Source organism: Musca autumnalis, unplaced genomic scaffold (assembly GCF_047663935.1).
Source record: "Musca autumnalis isolate F117 unplaced genomic scaffold, ASM4766393v1 scaffold_3, whole genome shotgun sequence".
NCBI classification, from domain to species: Eukaryota; Metazoa; Arthropoda; class Insecta; order Diptera; family Muscidae; genus Musca; species Musca autumnalis.
The window spans coordinates 101,092,030-101,114,463 of record NW_027411866.1 but is presented as its reverse complement, the minus strand read 5'-3'; the positions used below and the strand labels follow the sequence as shown (position 1 = coordinate 101,114,463).

Genomic DNA, 22,434 nt, shown 5'->3' with positions numbered 1-22,434 from the left:
ATTCAAAATTGTATCTCTAATTTCATTACCATGGAAATTAGCTATGTATTTCCAAATCTATTTCCTGAAATATTCGACATTAGCCAAACAATTACGCAAACCACAAATCATTAGATTGAGCAAATACTGTTTTATTAGTTTATGTTAACAATTTTTTTAATACAAACAATAAAAATCCAACACCGTTTATTAATAATTAAAAAAAGATTATATTCAATTTGCAATATTATTTACCATGGCAATTGCTGACCATCATGTTGATAAAAACCACCATGATGTTTGGCATTAAATTTTAAAATTGTATCAATAATCTCAGTGGTGGTTGATCCCACTTCCAAAGGAGCCATTGGACCACCCATATCAGTGCGTACCCAACCAGGATGCATAGAAACACAAAGAATTTTCTGCGATGCCAAATCAACACTTAATGCCTTGGTAATAGAATTCAAGGCGGTCTTTGATGTACCATAAGAATAATAACTACCCCAAGTATTCTTTTCAATAGAACCCAACAAAGAGCTCATATTGATGATAGCAGCACGCTGCAAACCCATTTCCATATTGTCATTTAATTTGGAAGCTTTCTCCAACAGTGGCAAACAGGCCTTGGTAAACATCAATGGTACCACCACATTAACATTTAAGGTATTTAACATTTCATCAGCTTTAACAGTACTGAGACTTTGTTCATTGCTTGAAATTGCCGCATTATTAAAGAGTACATTCAGACCTTGTCCTTGGGTAATATCATCGATTTCTTTCACTACACGATCATATTCATTGAAATTAAGTAGATCTGTAAAAATAAAATAGAGAGGCTTGGTGAATAACAAGAAGTTGGAAGGACAAATTTTTAATTGTTGTCTTTTATATTAGCCGATGTTGCTAAATATCCGTTTGATTTACTAACCTATTTCAATGATATGAATGTTGGGATGCTGAGCAGCCAATTGTTGAAGTTCCTGTAAATAAATTATAAAGGGAATTCTACAATAAATTTAAACACACATACATGCACACCTGCTCAAAATAATAGATATACCTGGTAAATTTTTCTTGAAAGTTTAATAGAAAGGTTATATATTTTTTGAAAGATATTGAGAATATAAGGTCTGTTCCAGAACTGCAAGAATCTACTAATTTTTACTATTTTTTCCGATAGCATAAAGGAAAAAATGCTATCGTAGTAAAAAATAGTAGCTTCTTGCAGGTTCTGGAACAAAGCAATAATTTTTCTTATGCCCCAATGTCATACAATTATAGCAATTACTATATTTTTAAAGTGTTATTCGCATGTAAAGGTCACTCAGCAACAATTTTGTTAACTTTTTTGAAAAAAGAATGTATTAAGAATACTTTTTAATAAGAAATGTTTGAGATTTTCTTTTTCATTTAAGTCGTTTAATAAATGAATATTAAATATTAGATATTCGCGGTGAATGTTTAGCAGAAAGGAACGCTAGGAAACAGAGAAGAACGCTCGGCAAAAAGCAGAATACCGAGAGATATGATGGAGAAGAAACTGATGGCCATGGAATACAAATTATTTAATACTCGCGATAGTCGCGGAGAATGGCTAGAAGTGAAGAAAGCTCGGAAAAAGCCGAATACCAGCGAGATATGATGAAAACGAATTTGTTTGTCTTGTCTTCACCATCTCCAAGCCATCGTGCACCATCTCCAAGGTATCTTTCACCATCTCCTCAAAATCCTCAGGGAAACAGTGCCGATGGTAAGTAATGTTTTTATTAAAATTGATTAGAATTTGTATCATTTTATATAAACGAATTATTCCAGATTATGGAAATTCCAATTCATTTAAATAAAGCCTATGTGCGTGTGAAAGTCGATATGTGGACTCAATAAAAGCATCATATCTAGCCTTGGCATACGACATCGTATGCGTAGTTGGCGTATTACCATATTTCCGTCTTCTTATTTCTGCCAAAAAAAATGTCAATCGTAGAATGTGTAGATAAATGGAAAAGATGAAAATTGCCATGTAACTGCAGCAACTCCTCCCATGCAGTCAGTGTTCCAGAAAGAAATAATCTGTTGGTATACGTAATCTGTTCAATAAGATTTTATAGTCCCTTAGTACATTTGCTTTGTTGTTGTTCTTGATCTTCTCCTACAGTTAGTAATTGGACGAATTTAGTGGTCGTTGCCACAAATTTGTATGTATTGTTCAAGTCCGGGTTTTGTAGGTTCTCATCACACAGTCGAAGAAGTCGTCCTACAACTTCCTCGTTGAAAATATCTCATTCTAAAATCCTCGTAGTAAGATTTCCTGTAGTAAGCCATATATTGATGCCCAAATAATGACTCGTAAGCCTCGAGTTGTTGGTGTACCGGAAAGCTTTACGAATGAAAGAACAAAAATAGAGGTTTCTTACACACAAGGAGTAGACTACAAATTGCATGGTCTACTTTTCGATTTACTTCTAAATTCGTTACATTTTAAACATTATACAACAAATTAATAATTTTTTTTATCAAATAACAACTATACAATAGACCCTCCATAAAAGTTCACCACGGCATGTTTTTCCCATCATGTTGATAGAACCCGCCATTGTGAGTAGCATTGAATTTCATTATTGTATCGATAATTTCAGCTGTTGTAGGTTCCACTTCCAGGGGAGCATTTTTACCACCCATTTCGGTACGAACCCAACCGGGATGTAAGGCAACACAAAGAATTTTGTGGGGAAACAAATCAATACTGAGCGATTTGGTGGCAGCATTTAGGGCCGCTTTAGATGTGCGATAGGCATAAAGACCACCAGTCTCATTTAGTTCGATGGAACCCAACATTGAACTCATATTTATAATGGCAGCACGTTGTACACACAAATCTAAAGAATCTTGAACTTTGGAAGCCTTTTTAAGCAACGGTAAGCATGCTTTGGCCAACATTATCGGAACCACAGTATTTGTCTGCAATGTATTTATAATATCTTCTGCATTGGTCATATTTATCCTTGTAGATTTGGGTGATATACCAGCATTATTGAAGAGAACATTGAGACCTTTGTCCGAGGTAATTTCTTCGATTTGTTTTACTAGTTTGTCGTACAAATTGAAGTTGCGCAAATCTGGAAATAAGGGGAAAGGGATGCGAATGCGTGTTGTGTTATGTGATCATGTTATTAAATCACACTTACCAATCTCCATTATGTGCAGATTTGAATTTTCACATGCCAAATTTTGCAACTCCTGCAAAATAGAATTTTATTTAACTTTTGGCCAAAATGTTTTATTTCTTTTATTATTTTGGAAAAAATTAGGGAAAACACATACACATTCAAACGTAATAACGGAAATAACATAAAATGTAAATTGATTTCTCTCCTAAAGTCGCCATCAGACCCTTTGCTTTTTCACATGTATATTGTCAATTTCTGAAAGAAAGGGTGCTTCTAAAAACGAAAGAAAGGGTTCTTTTATAGACCCTTTCTGGAAGAAAGGGTGCTTCTATAGACCCTCTCTAAAAGAAAGGGTGCTTCTATAGACCCTCTCTAAAAGAAAGGGTTCTTTTATAGACCCTTTCTGAAAGAAAGGGTGCTTCTATAGACCCTCTCTAAAAGAAAGGGTGCTTCTATAGACCCTTTCTGAAAGAAAAACGGGACTCTGAAGATTATTGAAGATAGCTGTAAGGACATGTTAATCAATTTGACCCTAACTGAAGACGAGCTGGACACAACGCTGATCCCAGCCAAGTCAACTGGGAAAGATGATAGTAAAATGGAGGAATGACTCTAAGGAAGGTCTGCCAGAGAAGTTAAAGATACAAAACACCACAAACATGTTGCGATGTATCATAGCAAATTCGTGGACGAGATCCGAATTTGAATACTTAGAATTAAGCCCTGGGTACATAAGCTGCTGCCTCGCTTGCTTGCCTTGCTTGCTTCTGATAAAAGAATAAAAAAGGCCGAGCCATTTTTTGAACTAGGTTGCTCCTTTCGTTTTTATTCTCTTATCAAAGAAAGCAAGGGTAGCAGGTGAGGCAGCTTATATACTCAGGCCTTTAAGTCTTCTTCATCAGAAGCTAGTTGAGGAAATTCAAGAGAACTTACCCTCATGACCGCCAAAACGAAATTCAGGTGGACTAGATATTCCTTCCAGTCCCTACAGTTGCTCAAACCAAAGCCTCTGAAGAGGCTGCGGTGACAAGGAAAGAAGTAGAAGTGATGAAACTTTCTGCCCACAGCAAAAAGGTTGAGACAATATTCAGGATGATAACAAAGGACCTCAAGGTCTCCGAGTAGAGCGGTTGCCAGTCAAGGCAGCTGCGCGTCCTTAAACCAACCAGGTTGAGACAATCTGTGCGCCGAAGCCAAACCCAACACAGAAGGGAATGAAGAAGGCTAAAGAGTCTATTCCTAAACAAAATGACTTCCGCAAAGGGGAACATTTGACGAAGGAGAATAAATCGGGTCCAGGAACCTCACAGGCTGCAAGGTGGGTGGACCAACTGAGAAACCACCATCTTCTGCGTAGACGGAAAATTTTTGACAACATAAAGACGAAAACGCATCCAACGTTTCAGTAAAGCTGGGAGTCATTTCTGTTAAAAGAATAAAGAAAAAATCGATCTATGTTACCCTTGCTCTTTTATTCCTTTATTAGAAATGAAGCCCAACTTTATTGAAAAGTTGGATGTGTTTTCGGCTTAAAACCCCTTAACTTTCTACTTTCCGCATATTTATATAAATACTTTATACTATCTCTTTCAACTTCCTTTGTTTTTTTCCATCGCCTTTGTTTTTTTCCTTTACAAACGTTTATCTCCAACAGATTATGAACATTAAATTTTGTTGGAACACATCCAACAAAAGCAAACAAATTAAGAAATACGTAACGGTCAATGGCATTAAATATGGCATCAATTCCCTGAATGTTTCTTCACCTTATCATTTGATTAATGTTCGGTTATTAAAACAGATACATATGTATGTATGTTCTGTACATATATTGCTGATGACTTGAAATGCCATTTTGAAAAGGAAGAAAAAATACATATGTATTGGTCTGTTCCAGTACTGCAAGAATCTACTAATTTTTACTATTTTTTTCGATAACATAAAGGAAAAAATGTTATCGTAGTAAAAAGTAGTAGCTTCCTGCAGGTTCTGGAACAGAGCATATGTATGTACATATTTCTGGAAAAAACTATTGGTCTGTTCCAGAACTCCAAGAATCTACTAATTTTTACTATTTTTTCCGATAACATAAAGGAAAAAATGTTATCGTAGTAAAAAATAGTAGCTTCTTGCAGGTTCTGGAACAGAGCATATGAAACACAACACAAATTCGTATTACGTAAAGCGTTCGATAACGAGCAATGTAGCGGAGCGTTTTTATTTTTATTTGAATAAGTGAGGAAAATATCAGTAGTGCGATTCTCTAACTCATTTTTTGAGTTACCGACAAATGTCGGTAAAAGTAAAACGCAAAATTATGGATGAAAAGTTCAAATAAAAGTTGACAACACTGTTACTATCGGTAGAACCAAGGCATATTTATAGAAGGTAGAAGTGACAATCAGCTGTATTCTTACTTTTTTTGTAAGTTTAATTTTCAAAATGTAATAGGGTCTACTCAAGAAATTTGAAACATCGAAATTTGTTTCCGTAAAATACTGTTTCTCTTTCTAAAAGAGTAATAAAAATGACCTACGACAGATCTGAATGCTTTATATTTACATTGTCATTCAAATTTGTTCTATTATAGAGGATTTTCAAAATGTATGGCCTGTTCCCGTACTTTATAAAGTGGTAAAAGTCGTAAAAGTTGTAAAAGTCGTAAACGATTTTCATATAAATTTTGTGTACGGGAACGCAAAATGTGTAAAAGTGGTAAAAATTGTAAAAACTTTTTAGTTCTGGAACATAGCTGTATTTATGTTTTTCCTGCGAAGTTTTTTAGAACGACCCCATTATTCAATATTTTCTTTGATAATTAATTTTCAATAACAACAATGTTGTTTTTGTAAATTTGTTAGTTGTTGTAATTCATGCACATACCTTCTATAAATTTACCTTGGGTAGAACAAAGGCGAATTTAACAAGGTGATCCAAAAGGCGAATTCAGACCATGGTATAATTACAAAGGTAGATGCATCGGCGAATTGCTACAACAAAGCAACTTTTTTTGTAATGTAAACTGTCAAAATTTTCGCCAAATGGTCTCTTGTTGTCTCTTTTTATCGCTTGGGTTTGTCTATAAAGTGTAGACATGCTATCTCTTACTTACCGAATCATATGGTTTTTTGTTTTGATTTTTCATGGCGAATTCCTAGTTTTTTGACGTTTTAGATTCGATCAGCTGGGCTGAGGCATCTACCTTTCTAATTGTACCATGGGTAGTGGCATCATAAAAGTTTGAATATGTTATGTCAAAACTTTCTTTATGTTATTGGGGAAATTACAACAAAAATAATTTTTTTATAAAGGGATTTGACTTTTCATATTCGATCAGCTGGTGTGATACCACTACTTGGTAGTTCTGCCATGATTTAAGCTTTGCGAAGAATTTTTTAAAGATTTGTCCTATCTTTTGTGGATATTTCGCGGAAAAAATTATGAAAGCTGTCAATCCTTTCCTTTATGTTATCGAAAAAAGAGTAAAAATTTGTAGATTCTGGCAGTACTGGAACATACCAAGATATACTTCAAGGCATATTTATACAAGGTAGAAGTGACAATCAGCTGTATTCTTACTTTTTTGTAAATTTAGTTTTCAAAATGTAATAGAGTCTATTCATGAATTTTGATACCAAGAAATACTTCTTTTTATCGTAAACGTGTAATAAAAATTACTTACGAGAGTTCTGAATGCTTTTTTACATTTATTAATTTTTAAATTTTTTAATCGAGCTTTATGATCTATTATGCAAGTGAAAAAGGAAAGCCGACGATTCGAACCCACACACCCACCACTATGTGACATGCATGTTTCGTCTTCGGTAAAGACTCTTCAGACATATCGGATGTGGAGCGGCTTCGATGTCCTCGAACTTTTCTTCTTTCAAATGCATTTTTGTTTTGTATTTTACAACAACAATTTACATTTATATTTTGATTCAAATTTGTTCTATTTTAGAGGATTTTCGAAATGTATTTATGTTTTTCCTAAAAAAATTTTGGAACGACCCTATTATTCAATATTTTCTTTGACAATTAATTTTCAAGAACAACAATGTTGTTTTTGTAAATTTGTTAGTTGTTGTAATTCATGCATATATATATAATATAATATAATTGTTCCACAAACATCCCAGACGGGACAGGGGAGACTTCTCTCATATCAATGAGTGCACCCCGATTCATATTAGCTCAATGATATGGGACCTACTGTTTATCGCCGAGTCCGAACGGCGTGTCTTACGACACCACTTTATAGAGAAGTTTTACATGGCTGAAATACTCAGGAAATGTCGCCAACATTACTGAGGGGTATTTTGCCACCGTTGAAAAGTGTTTTGATGTTGCCTGGCCGGGGAATCGAACCCACGACCTTCTGCGTGCAAGGCGGGTGTGCATACCATTGCACCACGGTGGCACCCATGCATATACCTTATATAAATTTGCCTTGATATTCTTTATGGAAGCGAAATATGTATTTGTTATTTATTATTAATTAAAATTTTGTTTTGAGAGCAAATGAAGACATCAGTTGTTAATATTGTACCAACTTATTTCTTGCACCATGGGTAGAACAGTACGACTACTTTCTCTTGGTCGCTAATTTACCGAAAAATATCGTTAATTACCGAATTGGTAAGCATTTTAATTTTACCGATTTTTGTCGGTAACTCAAAAAATGTGTGTTGAGAATCGCACTACAGTAGTAGTGCGATTCTCTAACTGATTTTTTTGAGTTACCGATAAATGTCGTAAAATTAAAATGCTTATAATTTCGGTAATTAACGATGTTTGTCGGTAATAGCCCATTTAGATATGACTTCATTAGCCGGATTTAGCACATTATCAGGTTTTATTTGCTAAATCCATCCAAAATCTACCAGATTTCCCATACAAAAATAAATCCTCCTATTGAGTCGATTTGTTTTAAATCTGGCATAAATCCTCGTATACAACTCTGTTTTTTGCAACATGTTGCTAGAAAATACAAAAAGTTGCAAGCTGGCACAAGAAACAAGGTAGATGCATCGGTGAATTGCTACACTAAAAATGATTTAAAATATAAAAAATTGTAAACAATTCGGAACAATTACATTTTTTTTTGATGTACAAAGTTGATTTTAGTCACCCAAGACTAATATTTATGATGTCTAAACGATAAAATAATTCTTTATTTGCTCTTTAGTTAGCATTAGTAGCATAATGTGTTAACATTTTCAGTATTAAACAATAAATTTGTAATTTGACGTATGTTTTTTGAGACGAATTCAATTTACAAAAAATTCTTTTGACGTTTTAAATTCGATCAGATGGGCTGATGCATCTACCTTGGTAATTGTGCTATGAACAAAAATCAGCTGACTGCCATTTAAATCCTCCAAAATGTATATCTAAATGCAATGAGATTTGTACTGGATTTATTAAATCCAGTCGAGGATTTATGGCTAGTCTAAATGAGCTATAAGTTAGCGACGAATAAATAGTAGTCGTATGTCCAAATTTACATTAGGCGAGTTTACTTGCGGCAATTGTCAGTTTGTAGGTGAGAGAGGGTGCTGAGAGGTAAAGGGTTACCATATGCCTCACCTCTCTCTCCTACAAAATGACAATTGCCGCAAGTAAACTCGCCCAATGTAAATTGGGACTAAAGTTCTACCGATAGCAAGAGTGTTGTCAACTTTTATTTGAACTTTTCATTCATAATTTTGCGTTTTAATTTTACCGATTTTAGTCGGTAACTCAAAAATGTGTGTTGAGAATCGCACAGAACAAATTGTAAACAAAAGAAATATTTTTCTAAAATGACAAGCTCAGTGGAAACATTTTTTGATTATTTAGGAGATATATTTAACGTAGCATTTATAAGAAGACATTTAAGAGCAAAATCGAATCCTTTAGAACTGCATCAGTATTGTGAGTAGAAGTATTGTTTCCAACATTCATCAAAATAATTGTTTATTTTTTAGGTTTATCAACCAGGCAAAATACTTGGTGTAAGTAACACGGCCGGTTTTAACCCAGTACGTTACACGGGAGATATCTATGAACTCATAGATAACTACGCGTTGAAATTACGGACATAAGACGATTACACACTTTTAAAGGATTGGGTACATAAAAGGCCTCGTCGACTGGCTTTCTTGCCTTGCTTAATTCCTGACATAATAAAAATAAAAGAATAATGCCCCGGTTACCGGTGAAGTGTAACCCCGTGGGTTTGGGTTTCAAATGTCAATTCCATAGCGCAAACGTCAAATAAATCCTCATAAAGTGGGTTAACCCGACAAAAAACTCTAGTGTAACCGTACTCATGGTACAATAAAGTAGATGTAGGCCAGGGGCTGGATTCTTGTTCTATGAAAATTTGAAATGAAAAATATTTCCTTTATAATTTTTTTTTTTTCATTTGACAGTTTTTTTTCCTTTATAGAATTTTTCTTTTCACATTTTCATAGTCCCAATTTACATTAGGCGAGTTTACTTGCGGCAATTGTCAGTTTGATGGAGAGAGGTGAGGTATATGGTAACCCTTTGCCTCTCAACACCCTCTCTCACCCACAAACTGACAATTGCCGCAACTAAACTCGCCTAATGTAAATTGGGACTTAGAAACAGAATTGAGCCCCAGTAGTGATTCATTTTTTGAGTTACCGACAAAAATCGGTAAAATTAAAACGCAAAATTATGAATGAAAAGTTCAAATAAAAGTTGACAACACTCTTGCTATCGGTAGAACTTTACGACTACTTTTTGTTCGTCGCTAACTTACCGAAAAACATCGGTAATTACCGAAATTATAAGCATTTTAATTTTACCGACATTTGTCGGTAACTCAAAAAATGAGTTAGAGAATCACACTACAGGTATGAAAATCGCTGAAAAATACAAACCTGTAGCCATGGTTTAAAACATCAAATGGCATGAAGCAACAATAAAGGTAGATGTACCTACATGGTTAGTCGGTTTTACAAAAACACTGTTATGTTAAAAGTGCCAAATAGAATAATAATAAAAAACAGTCAAATTCTCTTATCTTTGCTGGCATCCGATTTGCAGATACGTTGACATTTCAGCTAGAATTTTTACAATATTTGAATTTTTCCGTTCCTGTACTTTTAGGACAAATTTCAATTAATATCAATACTTGACAAATCATTCTTTTGCGTGTATTTCTATTAAAAAATCATTTTAATTTTGCCACGCGAATAAAAATGTGTTGTCCTTGTTTTCAATTTTAAGATATAGTGTTACAGCAGAAATTTTTGTTGCAACAGTTCATTGACGCATCTACTTTTTATCTGCCTACCTCTACTTTATTGTACCATGACCGTACTATAAAGAAGAAAAGGGCAACATAGATCGAAATTGGCTCGGCCTTGGCTTATATTTGGCATCGTTTCATGATTTCGTAGGTTTTTCGTGATTTCGCGCGAAATCAAGCAAAAATTACCATGATTTCCAATATAAACATGAAATCTTCTCATTTCGTGATTTTAGCAAAATTAACATCGAAATCATCGAAGTGATACCCCAGTTACACTTAACCGGATTAACCCAGTCGGTTTGGGTTCAAATGTTGACTCCATAGCGTAAATGTCAAATAAATCCTAATAAAGAGCAAAAAGCTCTAGTGTAACCATGCTATAAGTTTACATTTACAAAATCCATTAGATTTCATCTGTCAATTCCATTGCTTAAACGCCAAATGAAATCCAATGGATTTCAGATGAGTTTTGACGTACACGCCAAGGAGTTGACAGTTGAAATCGAGTGGCTTTCGTAAATGTAAACAAAGCATAACCCTGTTTTTGCCTAAACAAGTACTAAAGGTGAGAACACAGTCAGCTCTTATCTTAATTTTCCTGTTTAGCTTATTTCTTCATTAGGCTGCTTATTTCTTCGCTTATTTCGAAGCGTAAAATTCATGGGCGCTATAAACATTATTATTTCAAAATATCAAATAAAATTCAATTTTTTAATATGCATTCTTCGTAAAGCGATCAGTTTTGCTCAAATAATCGGTTGCTTGCCAGTGTGGCCGTTCATTTTTGTCAGTCATCAGGCAACCACAAGATTGGTCTGTTCCAGAACTGCAGGAATCTACTAATTTGTACTATTTTTCCCGATAACATAAAGGAAAAAATGTTATCGTAGTAAAAAATGGTAGATTTTTGCAGGTTCTGGAACAGAGCAATTATTTTGGTGTTGCTGGACAGTTTGACAGTTATCGATTTTCCGAAAAATCGACAGTTAAAACTGATCGTGTGTACCCCGCTTAAATAATTAGTACCGTAGCACATAGGTTTCAATCAGGAAATTTTTGGCCAAAACCCTATTTTTGAAGTTTCGAAATTTTACTTCTTTTACACAGAATAATAAAAAACACATCAAGTCATCTGAAAATAATTAGTTTTTGTAAATAACGTTAATATTCGTTGATTGGCGCAGTACTAAAATTGACACTTTTTTATGTAAAAATAAAGCAGACTTTGTGCTGAAAAATATACAATTTTTGTTGTATTGCGTCGCTGCATAAATATAGAGAAGTGAGATCAAATGTATTATGAATCGGGAAGCTGTTAATGAGTACTTTCATAATATTTACAAAAAGAACGATGAAATTTGTAAAATTAGCGTAATAAAATCAATGTTTTTATATATAATAACCATTATTTTTTACAAATATTTTTTAAATATACTTAAACTTTAAAAAAAATTCAAAATATGTCCACCTCCAAATTAAAAGATAGCAGGGGGTCTGTACTAATAAATTCAGAAGTCAAATCGTGCTCAAATTTGCCACAGTTAAAATAAAGTTGATTTTTCTATTTTAAGATGGGAGAATTTTTTGTAAATACCTGTTGTGACTGTACGTAGTATCCAATTGAAGTAGAACGGTAATACCCACATCTATCAACCGATTTTCCTTAATATTCATATTTAAGGGTTTCAGAGTGTAGAAAACATGTATGTATAATTTTTTTGAAAATAGGTCCATTTTTTGTCATTTCCCCCACATAAAAGTATCGTCCGATTTTAGATATTTTGTGGATTTTAGCGACACTTTATGACAGATTCGGCTGAAATTTGGTATTTTGACCTCTTGGAAGATGTGAATCCTTCGTACCAAAAATTATTAACATAGGTCAATGTTTTGGTTTAGACCCCACACAACGGGACCACCCTGTTCAACAAATTTTGGCTGTTTTTGGTCATTTTGGTCGATAAAACGTAACACATTTATTATAAATAATAATTAATTTCAATACAAAATGGACGTTGAAATAGTTTTGGCCAGAAAATTTGGATTTGGGACCATTGTGCGTAGTACAAATTCTATTTTTCAGATTGAACACGTATTTATAGCTCTAGCTCTGTTCCAGAACTAAAACGTTTTTACAATTTTTACCACTTTTACACATTTTGCGTTCCCGTACACAAAATTTATATGAAGATCGTTTACGACTTTTACCACTTTATAAAGTACGGGAGCAGGCCATCTGTTCCAGAACTAAAAAGTTTTTACAATTTTTACCACTTTTACGCATTTTGTGTTCCCGTACACAAAATTTATATGAAAATCGTTTACGACTTTTACCACTTTATAAAGTACGGGAACAGGCCATATATCAAATTGTATGTCGAATCGAAATGTCAAAAATGAAGAATTCAAAAGTTCAACAATTTTCAACTTTGTGGCCATAAACCTCGCTTCGTTGTGTCCTATTGGAAACAGTACAATTTCACTTTTGCGCTTTGAAGTAGAGCTGGCAAACAATCGATGGCACTATCGATAATATCGATTCTTTATTTTGAATGTCACTATCGATTGATAGTTTTTTCAATCGATATTATCGGACAAAACTGAATTGGCTAAATTTCCAATGTATTTTTGGGTATTTATCATTCCGCCATGGTATTTACATATTTAGAATACATGGAGTATCCATGATGTAAACAAAGGCATATTTATACAAGGTAGAAGTGACAATCAGCTGTATTCTTACTTTTTTGTAAATTTGGTTTTCAAAATGTAATAGGGTCTACTCATGAAATTTGAAACTTCGAAATTGCTACCATGAAATTCTTCATTTCACCGTAAACGTGTAATAACAACGATCTACGACAGTTCTGTATGCTTTATATTTACATTTTGATTCAAATTAGTTCTATTTTAGAGGATTTCAAAATGTATTTATATTTTTCCCGAACAAATTTTTGGAACGACCCTATTATTCTATATTTATCTTTGACAATTAATTTTCAATAACAGCAATGTTGTTTTTGTAAATTTGTTAGTTGTAATTCATGTATTTACCTTATATAGCCCTGTTCCTTTACGTTCAAGAATCTTCAAGTTTTACAACTTTTTACTCGAAAAGCGTTCCTTTACTTCAGACACAATACAATTCATATGGGAGCAGTTTTCAACTTTTACTACTTTTGCCGGTTTTACCATTTTCAGAAGTAAAGGAACAGACCATATGAATATGCCTTGATGTAAACCATGGCAGAACTACCAGGTAGTGGTATCACACCAGCTGATCGAATATGAAAAGTCAAATCCCTTTAGTCGTGTTCCTTTACGTGCCAGAGGTTACCAGTTTTTACCACTTTTTACCCGCAAAGTGTTCCCTTACTTTTAAAAGCATACAATTTATATGAGAACAGTTCACCACTTTTACCATTTTCTGCCACAGTTACCACTTTTAAAAGTAAAGGAACAGACCATTTATAAAAAATTATTTTTGTTGTAATTTCCCCAACAACATAAAGAAAGTTTTGACATAACATATTGAAAATTTTACGATGCCACTACCTGGTAGTTCTGCCATGATGTAAACCAACAAGTTAAAGCTGTTCTACACGGTATGTTTTTTACATATTTGTGCATACCAACTGTCACTTTTTACAAATCTGAATTTTGTACACATGGTGTGAACCATACAGAAATTTCAATGGATGAAAGTGTTATGTGCATACATATGTATATTTTTCGAATAGAACGCGCTCTATTCTCGTCTGTACAACCAAAGGTAAACAGCTGTTTTGTTTGTACGCGGAATAAATAAAGAAAACAACAGAAAACGAATGAAAAATAAAATTTTGCCGTGCAGAAGGAATCACATATGGGCGAAAAAAGTGACAGTTGCTATGCATGAATATGTAAAAAACATAACGTGTAGAAACCCCATTAGTATTCAATTGTTTTCTAATAGTACGTTTACACATACCGGATTTAATAAACCCACTGGGTTTCAAATTTTCATAAAGAAGGTTAACCCGGTAAAAACCTATAATATAAGCATGCTATAAGACAACATCAGAATGCATATCAGTGTTTTGAGATCCAGAATTTTTTTTTAAATAGTAGAGCAGACAGTGGGTAATTTTTACTACGATAAAATTGTTTTCTTTATAATTCGAAAAAAAAAAAATAGTAAAAATTAATAGATTCTTGAAGTTCTGGAACAGACATATTTTTAGAAAGTGCACATGTGTCTAAACAGATCAAAATACCCTATAGCATGCGGAACCTTTATATGGGAACTATAAGCAAAATCGGACCTATAATGTTGACTTTTGCGGCTTTAATGGGTTTTCTTCACCAGGAAACAATACTGGAAATTTAAGATCTACAAATATTTTTGTCACCTCTTTCCACTGTGTGTTGAAACGAAAGGGCGATAGTATCGATAGTTTGAAATGAAAATATCGAAACTATCAAATGTTGCGGATATCGATAGTTTACCAGCTCTACTTTGAAGCGAGTCGGAAGAAATAAACAACTAAAATCCATTGTGTTCTCACCTTAATAAAAGTTGCAACATGCCGACTTCCGTATCGTCAGTTGCTTGACAAAGCTACGTGTTTCAAAACGTCAAAAAATACGCATTTTTAACGCAGGTAAAAATAAAAAATGTATTATTTTTATTTCTGATGCATTTTCTAAGAACAATGTATGAGTGTGCAACTGAAATATTTTGATGAAGTTTAAAGTTTTCACGTATGACAATAAACGAGGTAGATGGTGAATTGCCGCAACAAAAAAATTAATATCAAAATTAAATTATACCCTAGGCAGACGGCAGAGTTAATTTGCATTAAAAATCCCTTAATTTGAATTAACTTTTTACCCTGACAGACGATAGTTTCTGCATTTATGAAACAGCTGCATGGTACAATAGTGTATTTGTACCATGAACAGCTGTTTGTGTTGTTTGTTTGTACCCAGCAGACCATTTCATAAAGTTTTACAAAAGTTCGCCAAAATATGCGAAACAAATATACTTTCTATCATTGAATTTTTCACCACGATAATGCAAAAATAAATTTAATTTATTGGCGATATTTTTGAGATTTTTTAATATTATAAAAATATTGCAAAACTTTAAAAAACATTTGTAGAAGATATAATTTTCGATAGAATTGGTATGGTGGGTAATGAAAATTGTTGTGAAAAAAAAATTAAAAAGAGATTTGTTAGAAGGCGTGAAAAACGATTAGCTGCTATTCTATTCGAGAAAGACCACTACTTATTTGAAAGAAACGCGAAAATTTCTGATTTGTTTTCCTTTTTTATTTTCTTACACATGGAAATTTGACAAAAGACAATTTATTTTCAATGCAAATTGTGTCTCAGAGCATGAATATGCTCTCTCTCACACATGAATATGGGCTCTCTTTTACAGCATTGCCATATTGAAATACCTAAATTCAGTTTAAATTTCCTTTGATTTTGTGCATTAAGAATGTGGATAATGCACGAATTAATTTGAATTAAGGCAGTTAATGCAAATTAACGCTGCCGTCTGTCTAGGGTATTACTCTGTTACAATGTTAATTTCTCATTGTGTTCCTGTACTTTTTTACATGGTAAAATTAGCAAATAAGTGAACGGAAAAAATTACAGGAATTGCAAAAACTCTAGCAGAAATGTCAAAATCAACGTATCAGGCCATTAGATGCCAGCAAACAAACTGCTAGTTTCTACTCGGCCAAATTTGTATAGCAGAAAATGTTACTATGCGCCATTTTTGTTTAAATAGAAGTTCGAGTTTGCGGTGTACGGGAACGCATTTCTAGCACAAAATAGGGAAAAATAGTGCAAGTACTGTTTTGCACGTTATGGCACACAACTTAATCAATAAAAAATTTATAATATCGTATATTTTTGACGACAAAATAAATTTACAAAAAATTGTTTTAAAAATTCATGTTTGATCAGCTGCACATATGCATCTACATTGATTTTTGATATGTTTTGAAAGTCTGTGTTGAAACACACAAATTTCTCGGGAAAGTAAATTGAGTTTTTCGGGAGATAGCGGAGAGGAAAGAGCTCCTCAATACTCTTTCCTACCCCCATTGCCTAAAAACTGAATTTACTTTCCAGAGAAATTTGTTTGTCTAAACACGGACATTGCCTAAAAATAAACAAAAAATAAACAAAAAATAGAGCCAAACCTATAAAACCTATAGGTTTGGCTCTAATGCCTTGTTCAGACTGACGGTAATTCGTTCTCTATTTGTTGTTCGAACCCAAATTACGATATAATTACTTCATTTCCCATACAACATTTTGAGAACGAACAACGATTTGTGTACTTTGTTCAATTTAAATTACTCTCAGAACGACGATAAAATATTTCCCATCTCTAACAAATGAGAGAATTTATCGAAATAAATTAATTATGACAGGAAAAATATAAAATTTAAAATTTATTAAAAACCCAACATTTTTTAGTAAAACTGCAAAACCTGAATGAAAAGTAAACGGTTTAAGGACTAATAAACATTCAAATCACAGCAAATTTTCTATTTTCGTTTATTGCAGTTGTATTTCTTGTCTATCGTTTCAAATTCGCGTACAAATTTAAAAACAAAAATCAAATGCCTGCCAGAAAGTCTGTATACCAAAAAGTTATTTTGGCAGGTCTCTCTCTCGTTAATTTTGAAAATAGAAAAATATTTTTATTTGCTGAAAACACCAAAATTGTGAGAAAAAATAGAAAAGATGAATGAAAATAATGTAATTAAATATTAAATAGATATCTGAAAGAAGGACAAATAGTTTTTCAGTTCATATCAATTAATTTTACTCGTCTTTTGGACGAAACTTTCCTTAAAATCAGAAAATAAAATGTATGAAAAAAAAGTATGCTATGAATTGTGTACCATGTCGTATGAACGGGTTAATTCGTGTACGTAATTATGAGAACGAACTTCGTGATTCAAATTCTAGTATGAACATGGGATAAACAACGGATTTCGGAGCGTAAGTGTAAACCACCTATAAATTCAAAACTAAAACTACAACTCTGTGTTATTTCCAATAATAACATTTCCACATTTCCAATAACAAGAAGAGAGAAAGAGAGGGTGTGCGAATCATAATTTGCAAATTAAATAGCAAGAGAACAAACAGATAAAAACTATTACAATAAATATCCGCGGTTTTATTTCATTTCACTGTTTTCTCGTTTCTAGACGAACATTGTTAAAACGTGTCGCGCGGTTGTGTTACAGAAAAAAGGCAAGAAGGAAGGGAAAAACTTGTTTCAAGTACTTAAAACAAAGTAATTAGTGAAGAATTAATCACACAATAAAAATTTAACAAAATATTTCTATTGAAATTTTTATCTGTGTTAATAGTTGTCTGTGGCATTTGTATTGCTTTTCGGGAAATTGATCTATTTAAAATGGCACCAATAAGTAAGTACAAAAAAGCATTTTGCCAAATTAACATTCATTTCTTCTCTATAGAGAAGATGAATGGCTTCATGTAGTATCCAACCAACCACAATCTCATATCTACATATGTTTAAGTATTTTTGGGGGCATTATAATTGATAAATTTTCATTTGACTTACCTTGGCTTGCTCCTTATTACGACATGTTGCAAAGACATGTTTCGGTGGCTTGGGTAAAGCCACCAAAGCCTTTACTAAACCCAAACCAAGGCCTCGATTGCATCCAGTTATAAGTATGGAATTCATTTCCGTGTTTTAAAGGGTTTTATTACGATCACGAATATCTAATCACAATGATGACGACTGTGTTTGTCTGCCGGTCAATTTTTTGCTGTTCCGTGAAGAGACTAATCTAGAAAATACATAGGAAAACGAAATAAAGATTAGAAATCAAAAAGTCTATCAGCAGTGTCATAAAGATAAATAATTTATGAAAAGTATTTTTGCAATTCTTTTTACATTTGCTGTTCCCTGTGTACCTTGTGCTTCACAAATAATTCAACTTTCTATATGGCAAAGTCAGAAATGAATGAAAATGATAATGAAAGAACAAGTTTCTGTGGGTAATTTATTTTTAACAATTGTTGCTTGTTTTTGCACATTCGTTATTAACTCTCTTTCCCTTGAAATTCAAATAGCAAACTTTGTACGTTCTCTTTCTCTCATTTGTCTTGTCAAAACTTCCAAGCCGACTTCCAATGGCCTGACTGGCTGTTAAGTTGTCAAATTCTCGTCCTCTCTTTCTCTTGTCATTCTACCATATTGTTTTATTGTTCATTTTAATTTTAAGTGCAAAAACGTACGAATATCGCGAACCGTATTATTTTATAAAAAAGAAAATAATTTATTAGGCATAATAAAAAACTCTCAATGTTTACTATTTGGAATTCAAGAGTTGCTGTTACATTCATACGTTCCACACGGTTATCGATTGTTAGCAATAGCAACAACAGTCTTGCCGATACTAGAAGGTCAGTTGTTACAAATTTACGTCAACAACAGCAAAGAAATATGAGCCAGGCAACAGGATCCCGTGAGTATTACATCCAACCAATCCACCTAGAAATACGAATCCCTATGATCAACACAAAATCAATGTTATATAACTTAGGGAATATTTTTTTACAAATTTCACAAAATTGTGTTTTCACCTTCTGTTATTGTTATTTTTGCAACGTCATGTACCCATTGACTAAGGTCTTTTATTGTTGTTGTTTATCTTATTTCTTGAAGGTATTTTTGTGTTGCTGTTTTTATTTACTTACTTTACTTTTTAACCTCAATTATTGTTCTTTTGACACTATGCTAAACAATTTTAAGCGGTTCTTTTGTTATCATAAATTTGCTAATTTTGCCGACTTTTGTACTCATGGATTTTTGTTGTAGTTATTTTGTAAGAGTTTTATAGAAGAAGAAAATTCCACAACATATTCCATATGACGGTCAGTTGCCAAATGCGAATCAGCTGTTCGAATTAGATTATTTGTGTCACAGCAAGCACAGTGTGTAAGGTTGGAAAACTATTAGAAATGGCAAATGAGCTGAAAAGTCCTGGGTTCAAGAAATAAAAGAATTATAAATGCGACTATTTTCAGTATTTGATAGAATTGTTTGTTCCCTTCATGCTATCAATTTGTTTTGGGAGAATCATGTCGATTTATTTCATAGAAGAATACCTAATTCTACATCATATGACAGAGGGTTGCAAAGAGTAAACAACATGAAAATTATTTTCATCAATCCCGAATCGGGATTATTTTTTGCGATATAGCGCCACCATGACGACGTGAAATTCGTAACAGCAGTTAATCCATTTAAATTCGTTCCTTTTCTTGTACGGTTTGAAAACCTTAGTAAATTGCATTTCTAATGCTTTACATTATCTCCGCTATAGGTAGATAATGAAAAAGTGAAGTGTATTGTTATGTTGTTATCATTTTATGATCAACAGTAGAACAAGTATACTTCTACATATTTGTTGAAGCTATCAACACTAGCTTGAATTATTATATGTAGCATTATATTAAAAAATTTTTAAAATTGTATATGCGAATTTTATGACCAGCCATTTTGTTCTTCGACATCAAACGAAAAAAAATTGACTTAGAAATTCCATTAGAAATCGGAACGAATTCGGAATGACGATTCTTAAGATTCTTTAGAAAATGTGCAGAGATTCTAAAAATAAACTTATAGAAAATCGGTCAAATTTCTAGGAAAATATTAGAGAAATCGGCCACAATTCTAAAAAATATTCAGAAAATCTCAAAAAAAATCTGATATCAGAGCCCTCGGAAAAAATTGTTAGCTGGGAAGTTTATTCTGCTGTATGTGATGGCTAGTTTATTGTCCAATGGAATCAAGGTCCGGGTACGAATACATTTCAATTACGTTGCATCTGTCCGAAATTGCTCTAAAGGCCACATTTATTGTGCAATCGATGAAAAATTTTTACCAGTTCATTGCTACAAGTCCTACACAAATATATGAAAAATCGGGTAAGATTTTAATATTGCTCCAATAGAATATTTGGCCAATTTTTGGCAATTTCGGCCCTATAATATGGCCTTACATTAAAGTCCAGCAGATTTGAAATTTTTTACTCTTTTAACCACAGAAATGAACGTGCAAATTTTGCTCATCGATTGGACAATAATTACGACTTTTTAGGAAATTTCGTGAATTCATCGTTGGTCCCGGCTTTGTTACGAAATGAAATAAATTAAATTAAACATTTTAGGAAGATGTCGCCTAAAAAAATCCACATCGATTTTTCCCTTTGCGTTTAAATCAGCCTAGTGTTCGTCCTGAATAAGTTGAAAAGGACTCTGTATGTATTCTAAGTATAAGGTCGAATCGGTCAACATCGCCATATTTCTGTTAGAATGTGCTATCCATGACTATAATGGTCTAAAATTAGTTTAGCCATCTAACTTGCAGACCGTGGGTCCATTGTGTTCATCCTGGATAAGTTGAAGATGATGATGACGATGATAAGGTAAAGATGATGATAGAGTTTAGAGAGCAATTAATTGATGAATTTAAGATGAAGAAGGAGATTAAGTAAGTTTGTGGTTATTGCTTTTGACTTTTATCCATGTCCAATGCCCCCTATAGCCCCCAAAGATCAAATTGGGAGCGATGGGGTTTGAATTAGCGCCCCGCGGAGGTTTCACCTCTCTTGACTTCATTTCCCTTTTCAAAGGTAGGTCCTGCGCAATCAGAGTCCCCTTAAAGTCGAGGAGCTGAAGGCAAGAGAGATGAATCAATCCCAAATAAAATCAGGATCACGGAATCGGCCTCTGTACCAGAACGTGTGGCTCCTACCACAAGAGGGTTAGGTCAACCGAAGAACTACACCCTAAGACCCAACCCGAGGCAGAACTGCATATCTTATGCCCTCTGGACGGAGAGCTCTAAAGACCAATGAACGCAAACAAAACAAAACGATTCCAATCACACAAACTCACAAACTTTTCAGTTTCTCTGAATCGTTTCGCTCTCAAAACAAAACTACAAACTTTTCAATGCAAAAATACGAAAACCGTACGATTACTGAAATGTACTTCGGCTATGCTTTGCCGAGTTTTTTTATTGATCACCGAAACAAAAAAAAATTAAAAAATGGTATGTATGTCTGGTTACTTTCCCAGCAAGAACTTTCTTAGAGAGTAAGGAGTTTTATTCTCTTCTGAAAGAAAGATGTAAAAATTAAACAGACACCTTCCCAGCAAAAACCTCCAAACAATCAGCTGACTTGCAAAAACAGAAAAATTTGTCCGCCATTAAAGGAACCAAAGCAAGCAAAAATTTTCTATTTTATTGAAAATAGAGAAAATGACTTAAAAAAGGAATTTTTCAACATTGCAACTTTGTTCTCCAAAAAACAATACAATTGGGTTGCTATTTCCATAATAAAATTGTTTTTAATTTTCACAAACATAAATCACCGAATTGCTCTTTATTATCTACATGAATGATTTACCGGTGTGTTTTGAACATTTTCGTTTTCTATCTGTTGTTGTGGAATAGAGAACTTTTCGCTATTAGTTTTGTTCGCACTGACGAATGCAAACAAAATTTAACAAAACAGCGAGTTCGATCAACGTGGTTTATGTTTCGTTTTGTATTGTTCCTATGGAAAATGTGAAACGAAACCATTGGAAAAGCTTCATAAAGTATTTTACGTACGCTGCTTGAGCCAAAAGGAGTCTTCCGGTTCTTCTCTCACGGCGCTGGACAGAAGACAGTAAAAAAAAAATGCTACCATATCGATATGATCCTGATGGTAAGATCAGCGACAATCGATGACTGCTAATTAAAGAACATCGCATGGTGCTGAGTTCGCGAGCGATGGGTAACCTCCCAAACACGCTCAGTTCGGAAGCGCTGCCACCTACATACAAATCGCCCCGCCAAGCCTACACATCTGACCCCATCGGATCTGTGGTTACATTCCATCGAAGTAGCCACCTTCCTGGAACTGGAGATAGACCCAGATTGAACAGGAGAACGAACATACAAACATA

The 22,434-nt window shown here is 33.5% G+C and overlaps 2 protein-coding genes across 10 annotated transcripts in view; one reads left to right on the top strand and one right to left on the bottom strand.

Annotated features, from left to right (window-relative positions):
* Positions 1-110: 110 nt before the first annotated feature.
* On the bottom strand, positions 111-19,343 carry sni (SDR family oxidoreductase sniffer). Of its 5 annotated transcripts, none has more exons than XM_073973183.1 (4): positions 19,171-19,319; positions 18,026-18,257; positions 911-962; positions 111-796 (listed from the first exon to the last, which is right to left on the bottom strand). In XM_073973183.1, the coding sequence occupies exons 2-4, from the start codon at positions 18,149-18,151 to the stop codon at positions 231-233; spliced, it is 744 nt and encodes a 247-aa protein (XP_073829284.1). In that variant the 5' UTR covers positions 18,152-18,257; positions 19,171-19,319; the 3' UTR covers positions 111-230. The 5 variants fall into 5 exon arrangements, with proteins under 5 accessions (XP_073829284.1, XP_073829283.1, XP_073829285.1 ...); XM_073973182.1 differs by lacking the exon at positions 19,171-19,319 and adding an exon at positions 18,385-18,581; XM_073973184.1 differs by lacking the exon at positions 19,171-19,319 and adding an exon at positions 18,365-18,456.
* The window catches only part of Trxr1 (Thioredoxin reductase 1), a 21,386-nt gene continuing 16,370 nt past the window's right edge, over positions 17,419-22,434 (top strand). Inside the window, exons 1-2 of one of the 5 annotated variants that reach the window (XM_073973179.1) lie at positions 17,419-17,731; positions 17,808-17,867. In XM_073973179.1, coding sequence (XP_073829280.1) covers positions 17,855-17,867 — 13 coding nt within the window. In that variant the 5' untranslated portion in view covers positions 17,419-17,731; positions 17,808-17,854. Of the gene's footprint in view, positions 17,868-18,570; positions 18,939-22,434 lie in introns of those variants that run through there. The other 4 variants (XM_073973173.1, XM_073973176.1, XM_073973181.1 and 1 more) reach the window with 4 other exon arrangements.